This window comes from Oreochromis aureus, linkage group 15 (assembly GCF_013358895.1).
Source record: "Oreochromis aureus strain Israel breed Guangdong linkage group 15, ZZ_aureus, whole genome shotgun sequence".
In the NCBI taxonomy this organism is placed as follows: domain Eukaryota; kingdom Metazoa; phylum Chordata; class Actinopteri; order Cichliformes; family Cichlidae; genus Oreochromis; species Oreochromis aureus.
This window is the reverse complement of record NC_052956.1, coordinates 13895700-13905019: the sequence shown is the minus strand read 5'-3', so window position 1 is coordinate 13905019 and position 9320 is coordinate 13895700. Positions and strand designations below refer to the sequence as shown.

Below are 9320 nucleotides of genomic sequence, written 5' to 3'. Positions count from 1 at the left end.
GGTGGCACTAACAAAAACACATGTAGAGGGTTTGTGTGACAGAGGAAGGTACTATGGATAAGGTGAGATTGAGGCAGATGATCTGCTTTGGTGACCCCTAATAAAAATTTCCATGCATTTATTTTCAGATGTTTGTTTGTTTAGTTGTCTCTAATACGGATAATTCAGCTGATGTAGTGGGCTCTGCAGAGCTCAAGTATATTGTGTGTATTGCAGGTTCAGTGATGAGTGATGGATGTCTGAACAAAATTTCATGGCGATCCATCAAAAAAATCAATGAGAAACGGAGAAATTGTAGTTGTAATTGAACCCAGCACCCATTGAAGAGTCAGATTATGCAATGATGTCATTCTGGTAATCAGAATCGGTCATATTGTGTAGAATGAAAAAAACAAACAAACAAAACAACAACCCCCCCCCAACATTTCTTTAGTTAAACTGAGAACTTGAAATGATTGAAACATGCTTTTAAAATGACCACAAAAACTGTACAAAAACATGTTTATTATGACAGTAATAGTATACCATACAAATAAGAGCTCATGTCAGCTGTATAAAAATACAAAATCATGATGCATTTTAGTGTGAGCATCATAGATCATTTGAAAAAAAAACAAGAAAATCATTAAGTCAGTTTTATCTAGCACTCAGTCCCGTCTTTTAACCTGTCCTGCAGTGCTTTGCCGTCATGCTGTTCAAAATCTAGATTGAGGGACTGCACAGTGCACAAGTTTCACAGCAATAGAGGAAAGAAAACTGGTGGATATTATGATATTATCTATGGTACGACAGCTCATTTGTTGCCATCGTGGTACTGCATATTGGTAGGTAGCTTCCTTTTATACTGTTTGAATAATATCTGAAAAATATTCAGTACCAGTTGCTATGTTTAAAGCTTTGATAAAACTGACCATGTCCATGTCTAAGATCTAAACTGTATGTACATGTAGGAATACATTTGCTCTGAATAGAAAACAGAGTGAAAAACAAACCCCAGCTCACCTAGTGGCAGCCAATCAACTTTTCAACAGCTGCGCTCAGAAAGATAGAAAATGCTAGGAAGGTTTATTAGTTGCAGTAATATCATACGGCTATCCCTGCACATGTCAGAGCCACGCTGCTGGTTTTTACAATGCCTGACTTGACCTCTCACATGAGGACTGGGCTCCAGTGAGGTGATGTGAACCAGTGGGTCAAAGCACAGTTTTTCTGCTCAAGCTTCTACAGAAAAATATAATGTATAAGAAAAATACACACTGTAATCATATAGTAAACATGCTTTTATGTATTTTTATGATATAAATTGAAAATTTGAAAAAAAAAAGAGCTTATACAAGTGTGTCAGCAGTGAAGCTGTGGAGTGGTTTGTGAATATAAATCAAAGTGTAAAAAAAAAAAAAAAATCCCTGAAGTTTTAACCAAATTTAAAATTTTTATCATGCATATATATATATATTTTTTTAGCTTTTATGCATAAATGTTTAAGTGCTCTTTCCGATACAAATTCAAACTTTACTATGATGGAAAATAACTCTGTGCGTGGTTCGCAGTTCAGAAATGGAATAAGCACCACGTTTAAGCGAATCCTGCGTCAACAAACTGATATTTGGTCTTGTGGTGAATTGAGTGACTTTTTAAAAAATTCACACTGAATTGTGACTTTTTAAAAAACTTCTTCATTTATAGCTAAGGCAAATCATGGGCAATTGTTTAAACATCTGCTTTGTGCTTTGATTGATCTCCGTGAGCCAGGCTCTCCTCGTTCTCTTCCTCCTCATTAGGAACCTGGAAAACGAGCAATGCAAATCATTTGTCTGTGGCATAAATGGTCAGCAGGCAAGCAAAATACAGTTCAAACAAATGCACAATGCATTTATGCACATGCATGATATGCACAATGTGTTTCTGTGAATTAAAATCTACATCTAATCATATACTGATTGACTGATTATTATTTGGCTCTAGTTTAATACTTTAATTATTAAAACATGATGTTTGTCAGGTATGTGTAGTTTTTCGTGCCTGGATGTGCTCACTTGCTCTTTTTCTCTAGTTATACTGATATATGAACCACGTCTATCTGAGTTAATAACTTGAACAAACAAATCTGCCTTCTGCCACTCGTACCAGACAGTCAGAGACCTGAAGATAATATTTATGAGGAATGGGATTTCTTACCTCCCAGTAAATAGAGTCATCGAAGCAGTTCTGGTCTGGAGGTTGTCCCCAGAAAGGCAACTTCATTATTAGACCTTAAAGAAGAAAATGAATGTTTGATCACCCGTTTCTAAACCTCAATGTCTTTCCATTGAGCAATTTGGCCGTTAGGTGTAACATTTATGGTTTTATTAGTCTCCTTTGCCCACCTGTAATAGTACCCCCAACCAAAGCGAACCCGAGGGATGAACCCAAGGCAGCAGCTTGCATGGTAGCGCTAGCACTGAGGAGACAGGATGAGAAGAAGTGACTTTTAAATGAAGTAAATCGTGTCAAAGCCATATTGCTTTTATGTGTGTATATATGGGTTATTATAATGCTGTGGTGAGATTTTCAGTGCGTGAGGTGACTATTACCCGTCTTTTTTCCCCAAAGCTGCAGCCACAATTCCAGCCAGCCCGCCCAGGATGCCAGGCAAGCCATGCAGATTGTGGACCCCGCAGGTATCCTGGATACCCAGGTTGGATGCCAGTATAGGCTGCAGAGAAGGAATAACAGGGGATTTTTAGTCACCAACAAAAGTACACATTGTTAATTCAGATTCAGCCTGTACCAGGTTGTACCAGTTGTCTTTCTTTTGACTCACACTTAGGTATTTGAATCCCACGGTGGAGATAATGCCAGCGATGAGCCCAATCAGCATGGCTCCAAATGGCCCGATGCTCATGTCAGCACATGTTCCCACTGCAACACCACCAGCCAAGGTGGCGTTCTGAATGTGCACCTGTGCAGTAGAAAGACATAAAGACAACTGTATGACTGAATTTCTGCTTTTAACTCTGTGAACTGTCGCTGTTATAACTATTAGAGTAAAGTTGCCGGACCATGTCCAGTTTTCCTTTGTGCTCCACCAGGCTGGAGATGGCGTAGGCAGAGAGCACACAGGCGGCCAGGGAGAGGTAGGTGTTGATCACTGCAGTGAGCTGAGTGTAGCTCAACGATGGTTCAGCGATGGCTGAGTTAAAGCTGGGCCAGAACATCCACAAGAAGATGGTTCCTGTAGAAGAGGACGTTAAAAATGGAAACATCAAGGTCCATGCTGCACAGCTGTCTGTGTCCACTAGATGGCATAAGTCTGACTTCTGTTGGAGGCCAATGATGCACCAGGGAGGGAAAGTCACGGGAAGGAAGGGAAAACTATCTCTGTAAACACATTTTAATATATGATCACAGAATTTTTTTCAGTGCTCTCTTACCGATCATAGCAAACATATCAGAGTGATAAACAGATCCATCGTTCTCATGTCCATTTCTTAAACCTGGTCTGTAAAGTACTCGAGTCACTGCCAAGCCAAAGTAGGCTCCATAAGCATGGATGACCATAGATGCTCCAACATCACTAGCCTGTTGAAGAGAAAGGCATGACAGACCCACAGTAGCGTTTGATAAAACAGTGAATATTCATGGTTGTTATGTGGGGATTGATGTTTTTTTGCTCAGTTCATGGACACACATGCGCTTGCTACTATGAACTCACTTTCATGAGAGTAACCACCAGATGCTCATTGACGGAAAAGATGGTGATCTCCAGTATGGTCATGATGAGGAGCTGCACAGGGCTGGTTTTACCCAGAACGGCGCCAAATGAAATCAGGACCGTAGCTGTGCTGAAATCTGCATTGATTATTCTGCAGAAGTGAGGACAAAAGTTATTAGAAAAAACATCAACAGACATCATCTGTGATCTATTAGAGCGACTCATGTGCAGGATTTGGCTTTATTTAGCATGTACTTGGTAATGATGTAGAATGCTGTGCAAGTCTTAGGGACTTGCATCATGACAGCAACCCCAAACCTACAGCCAGCCATGTGCATTTTTCTTATAGCAGTTGTTTTTGAAAAGCGATATGTGCAGCGAAGAAAGCCATACTTCAAAATGCTGACTTTAATCTTGCCCCCTTCCAGGTGCCAGATGCCCTGCATGAGGAGGCCCCACTGCAGGCCGAAGGCAGCCAGGAGCAAGTTGATGCCCACGCTGCTGAACCCGTATCTCTTGAGAAATGTCATCAGGAACCCGAAGCCGATGAAGATCATGACGTGGACGTCCTGAAACACTGGGGACATGAGAAGGGAGGTCAGTTAATGCTGTGTTAGCTAGTCCCACTTTAACCTCAGTTGAATGTGGTCTTATAATTGAATTGAATGAAGCACTTATTCAGTTCAAAGTAAATTATTTGCTGTGACCCTGCTGCTCACAGTGGTATGGTTTTTTTTTTTTACTTTGTGGTTTAAATGACTCATTGAGAAGTAGCTGGACTTCTCAGGAGTCATTTCTGTCCACAGTGGCTGCATTGTCAGCTGTGACCTGTCAGGTGGAAAAGCAATTCAATCACACTATGAATGGCATGCTGGGAAAATACCCCCACTGTCCCTGTTGGGGTTGTGGCCTTGTGCTTTTCTATTAAGTGCATATGATCTTAATAAGTCTAAACTTAAGATGTCTCAGAGGGAGGGGATGCTTTGTGCACTCTTATCTCTTTTTGTCAGCTGTTAGACTGAAAAAGGCAGCAGGGTTTGGAGTTTGCTCATCTTATATCCCCTGTTTGAGTATGTATATATATGTGGTATTTGGCAGTAAGAAGGTACAAACAAATCTTTAAGATAAGTGAAGATAGATGAGTCTGGAGTAAGGCCAACTATATTTTAGGGGGATTTGAGTCATCGTTATGGCAGGAAGGGAGACTTCTGTTTCCCTTAAGGCTTTAAGCTCGCTATGATGAGCTTCACATGTGGAAAATATATCAAGTTGTATGTATGTGTAGGCTGGGAAACAATAGACTCATTTCCTTAGTTCGTAATGAGCACAGTTGTGTCTGTTATTGTCTAGACAGGACACACTGTGTTGCAGCCTTAAAGGATACTTTTACAGCTGTTTCTTCAGTTTCTTTGTTCTTAGTTAGTTATGAGCACTTAAATGACTTAAAACAAGTATGTGCCAAAAAACCTGCACTTCCTCTGCTGGCCACTGGAGGCAGGATCTGAAAGCTAGTTGAGTTTTAAAATGTTGAACTTCACCGTGAAAGTAAACATGCTTACAGCCTGGTACAAATAAGGTTTTGGTCTATGGATAGAAGAGAGTGGGTGAGTTTAGTTAGGGGCGTGGCTATTCTAAGTGCCTGATGAGCTGATATAAACAGCTGGACACTGAATGGCTGTCTGCTAAGCTTCACTAGGCTAATTAGCATAACTGGACTGGACCTCTTGACCATGTTTTTGGTGTTGGTAGCTTTGAAAAGCCTTTTGTGTGGTATTGCACATTAGTCTCTCAACACCAGTTAGCAGCTACCTGTCTATTATGTCTGCACTAAGCATCTGTATAAATTATGAAAGCAACTTGCTAACCAAGGTTATGAAGTTTAGCTGATAGTTTAGGACTCTATTTTTGCATCCAACTATAGTTACGTCTGTCTCTAGAAAAACAGCTACAGACAGTTGTCTCTAGTTGTTGTCTCTATTAGCATTTAACCAAAATGCTAAAATTACAATTTTAACATAATGAGACCAGAAACAATGGGAGTGTGCCCATCTTTTATATACAGTCTGTGGTTCTGCTGTGTTCATGTGTGACATATTTTTTTGGTTAGCATAGCACAAAGACTGAAAATGGAGAAGACCAACTTTGAACTCCCTGAAGTAAAGCAAAAAGATCTTCCTGTTTAAGCCTCTAAAATTCTTTATTTTACATGTTACAACTCATCTGTTTAATTGCTGAAGTGTTATTTCCACAAGGTTTTCAGAAGTTTATCAGACAAATGGCAAAGGCTGCAGGATGTTATTATACGCTGCCAAGAAACAGTCTGACAACATGTTGTTTTTACACTTACATAAAACGTGTTAAACATTAAACTTTGGAGATTTTTATCGACTTGTAAAAGAGTCAGATTAGTTGTTTCCAGTCTTTGTGCTAAGGCAAGATCAGCCTTTCCTAGCTGTGGCCTTGTATTATACTATAAAAGTATCATCTGCTTCATATTTTGTAGATAGACATTTGTGTTAAAAGTGTGAAGTATTTATTATGATTTTGCATTTTGAAAAGTAAAAAAAAGGTTGAATGTGAACTTAATCTCAACATTTTGATTTTATCCCCTAGATGAAAAAGCCCAAACTCAGACATAGGTGCGTTTAAGCTGTTTAAAGCGTCAGGCTCCCATGCACCATTTACATCAGAGTACATTATTTTGCAAGCAGCAGCTTTCAAATGGCGATGATGGGGGAGATTAAATTCATCCACATCTATTTCCATAACCTGTTTCTGCATATAGAATGTCAGCAAATTTCTAACACCTACTTGGGTATTTGGGAAACATAGAAACCCACTCACATCTGCTTTAATCAGGAATCTGTATATGTGCTTAAAAGCCCTGATAGCTCAACATCTGATTACTGTGTGCTCTATTATAACAAAAACGCTCCAGGTTCCGACAGTTCAACATCAAAACCAAACACCAAAAGAGAATCACATGTTTCCCTTTCAGTCTTAATTAGCAGTAACAATCAGCATTTTGAAGACATCTGCACCTGCAAGCTGATGTGTAGATATCTGACTAAGCTTATCTCTATGAAGCTGTTGAAGCTGTGAAGAAAATCTTTTTGCCACTGAACTTGCACTTTTACCCCTCTCTGTTTCTCAGCTGGCTGAGTCAGAATTGCTCTCTTTGTAGTAGTGAACAGTAGATTGCGGACGGGGATGAAATAAAACTGGAAAGCAGCCACAGTGACTGGCACCACGCCTAGATGTTAGGTAACGTGAATCCTCTGAAGAACTGGCTGAACCAAGACAAGAGAGAGACACCTCAGGTGCAACTGTGCAGCTTTTTTTCAACCCATGCATGAAAAAGATGAATAATTATTTTATTTTACAAAGTCTTAAGTCAAAGTCTTCCATTACTTTAATGTTTAATTTAGCATATTAACCACACTTTAAGAAGAAATGAAAGAAAAAAGTCATAATTAGAACATTTTTGAGGTATTTTTTCATACCAGACGACCACAATTTTACTTCTGCAAATTGCATATTTTAACTACTTATTTGTTGTGCTTTGAGCTTGTAATTGCAGAAGTCTGGGATGTGTGAGATAATGGATCTCTTTCAGCATGCAACCCCAAGCCTCATGCTTTCTAACATCGCGCAGTCCCAGTTTAAATGCTAATGGTTTTAGATTATCAAGCATAATTTAAATTTTGCAAAAGTTTTAGCTCTGGGCCTGTTATTCCAAAAACAAATATCCCTTCTGAGCTTTTGGAGATAAATCACTGCATATTTTTTACTCCTTTATGACTAACTGGGAAATAATAGAGTGTTACAAAGACAACATAAGTTTTGTGCAGAAAAGACACAGCAGAGTTCACAGCAGAGTCTAGCTTTAAATGTGATCTTTACTTCAAAATGTATTTCCTGATAGTCAACATATGCGACTTAAACATCCCATATGAAGCAGAAGATATGGTCAGCTTCAATGCTGAGCTAATCTCTTGGGTGTCACAACCGCCCCACCCAATCGTGAGCAGACACTCATGCAATAAAACAGCAGCTATCTGAATGCAGATAAGTGCACAAGCTGCAAAGAAGCCGCTTAACTGTAGAAACCGCTCAGAACCCACAAAGAATGCCAAAGCTACTGCAAGATAACTTGAAAAATATCAATTTAAATGCGGCACAAAACCTCCAGCTTCCACCTGACTGTCCTTTATGAGCCTTTTTTTGGACACAGTAATGTCAATCACATGTGACCTCCACCTTTCCCAACAGGATTCACTTGTCTTCTCAGCTGCATGTGTTTGATTAGACCTTGTGACTGATGAGAATTCAACCCCATGACTCTTTTTATTGCATTTAGTTGACCTACGCTGGAAACAACCCCCAATTTGTGTTTGCAAGTAACTGATTGATTAACTAGACCCCTAAAATAGAATTTCTTCTATTCAAGAAAATGAAAGTAAAAAGAAATGTGGAAATGTTGTTTACTTTGCTATTTTATGAGAAACAAGCGAAATGTTTGTCATTGTTTTCTGTAAAATTTCAGCGTGACTAATATTTTCTGCTTTTAGCCTAAATTTTTTGCCAGTTAATTAGATGCAGTCTCAACACTGTGATATAACAGGTATAACTTTCATAAAAATCTATTTATAAATAACATGTTGACCAAACAAGCAAGCATGCGGCTCCAGGTAGACTTACTGGGGTAGAGGTCCATAGGCTCCAATTTATGGCCAGTGTTATTGTGGGTGTCGTGTGAGTCATGGTGTCCATGTTCCCCATCATCATAGACGACAAATACTGCAAATAGGATGATGGTGATAATCTCCAAAATCAAGGCTATGATGGGGAACTTCGTCCTCATGTTGGTGGCATATGCAGGCATCCTGAGACCAACTCTGCTTATCTCTCGTGCAGCCTGTCCCTCCTCAGCTCTCTTTTTAGGGGGTTGTGCTGTGAGGAGAAAGTGGTGTCTGGTTTTAAACTCATGTAGGTTTCGCCGTGACCAATGACAAGGCAGAAGACCAGGGCCTCGGTGGTGAGCACCCCCTCCGTCGTGCACTTTGCTCACGAGGGATGGGTTTCCTCTGTGGATGCTGGAGGGGGCAAAACAAAACACAAACGTAACGACACACAGCCAATGAGCGGACACGAAAAGACTTAATGACTGCTCCTTCCCACTCATTTTACACTGTCAAAGTTACTGCATGTTTGTTTACTTAACTTTGCACTCATCCTTTTATGTCTTGAAATACAGCAGCAGAAAATGCAAATCTAATGTGCAAATAAGACATGCATTTATAGAAGGGGATACTTATTATTTACATCTGCTAATATGTAACAACTTTCAAACTGTTACTCTTTTGTTACCCTTTTTTCCCCTGTTAAGCAACATTAGTGTTTTATTATTTTTATTTTGCTTTGTTGTGTTTTTACTGATGCGCCTGCATTTTCAGATACAATGATACAAATACGAAAGATACAGAAGTATTATCACAAAATGTGTAGAAAGAAAAGGTTGTGGTGGATTTTTTGTAATTTATTTACATCTAAGCAGTGTTTTGGTAAATCGAACTGTTGGTATATTGTTTAAACCCTCAAAGTGTCACTAAAATAAACTACATAA

At 39.3% G+C, this 9320-nt stretch overlaps 1 protein-coding gene across 1 annotated transcript; it reads right to left on the bottom strand.

Annotated features, from left to right (window-relative positions):
- Positions 1 to 484: 484 nt before the first annotated feature.
- Positions 485 to 8663, bottom strand: rhag (Rh associated glycoprotein). Its single transcript, XM_031744739.2, has 10 exons — positions 8396 to 8663; positions 4088 to 4271; positions 3695 to 3845; positions 3414 to 3561; positions 3042 to 3214; positions 2804 to 2941; positions 2574 to 2695; positions 2367 to 2440; positions 2179 to 2252; positions 485 to 1785 (listed from the first exon to the last, which is right to left on the bottom strand). The coding sequence occupies exons 1-10, from the start codon at positions 8577 to 8579 to the stop codon at positions 1711 to 1713; spliced, it is 1323 nt and encodes a 440-aa protein (XP_031600599.2). The 5' UTR covers positions 8580 to 8663; the 3' UTR covers positions 485 to 1710.
- Positions 8664 to 9320: the final 657 nt, after the last annotated feature.

Excerpts from the sequence above, each read along its gene's own strand:
- rhag (XM_031744739.2), bottom strand. The coding sequence starts at position 8,579 with ATGCCTGCATATGCCACCAACATGAGGACGAAGTTCCCCATCATAGCC. Across the intron at positions 3,562-3,694 it reads TGGTGGTTACTCTCATGAAA|GCTAGTGATGTTGGAGCATC; the intron begins GTGAGTTCATAG and ends TCTCTTCAACAG. Across the intron at positions 3,215-3,413 it reads TGATATGTTTGCTATGATCG|GAACCATCTTCTTGTGGATG; the intron begins GTAAGAGAGCAC and ends CCTCTTCTACAG.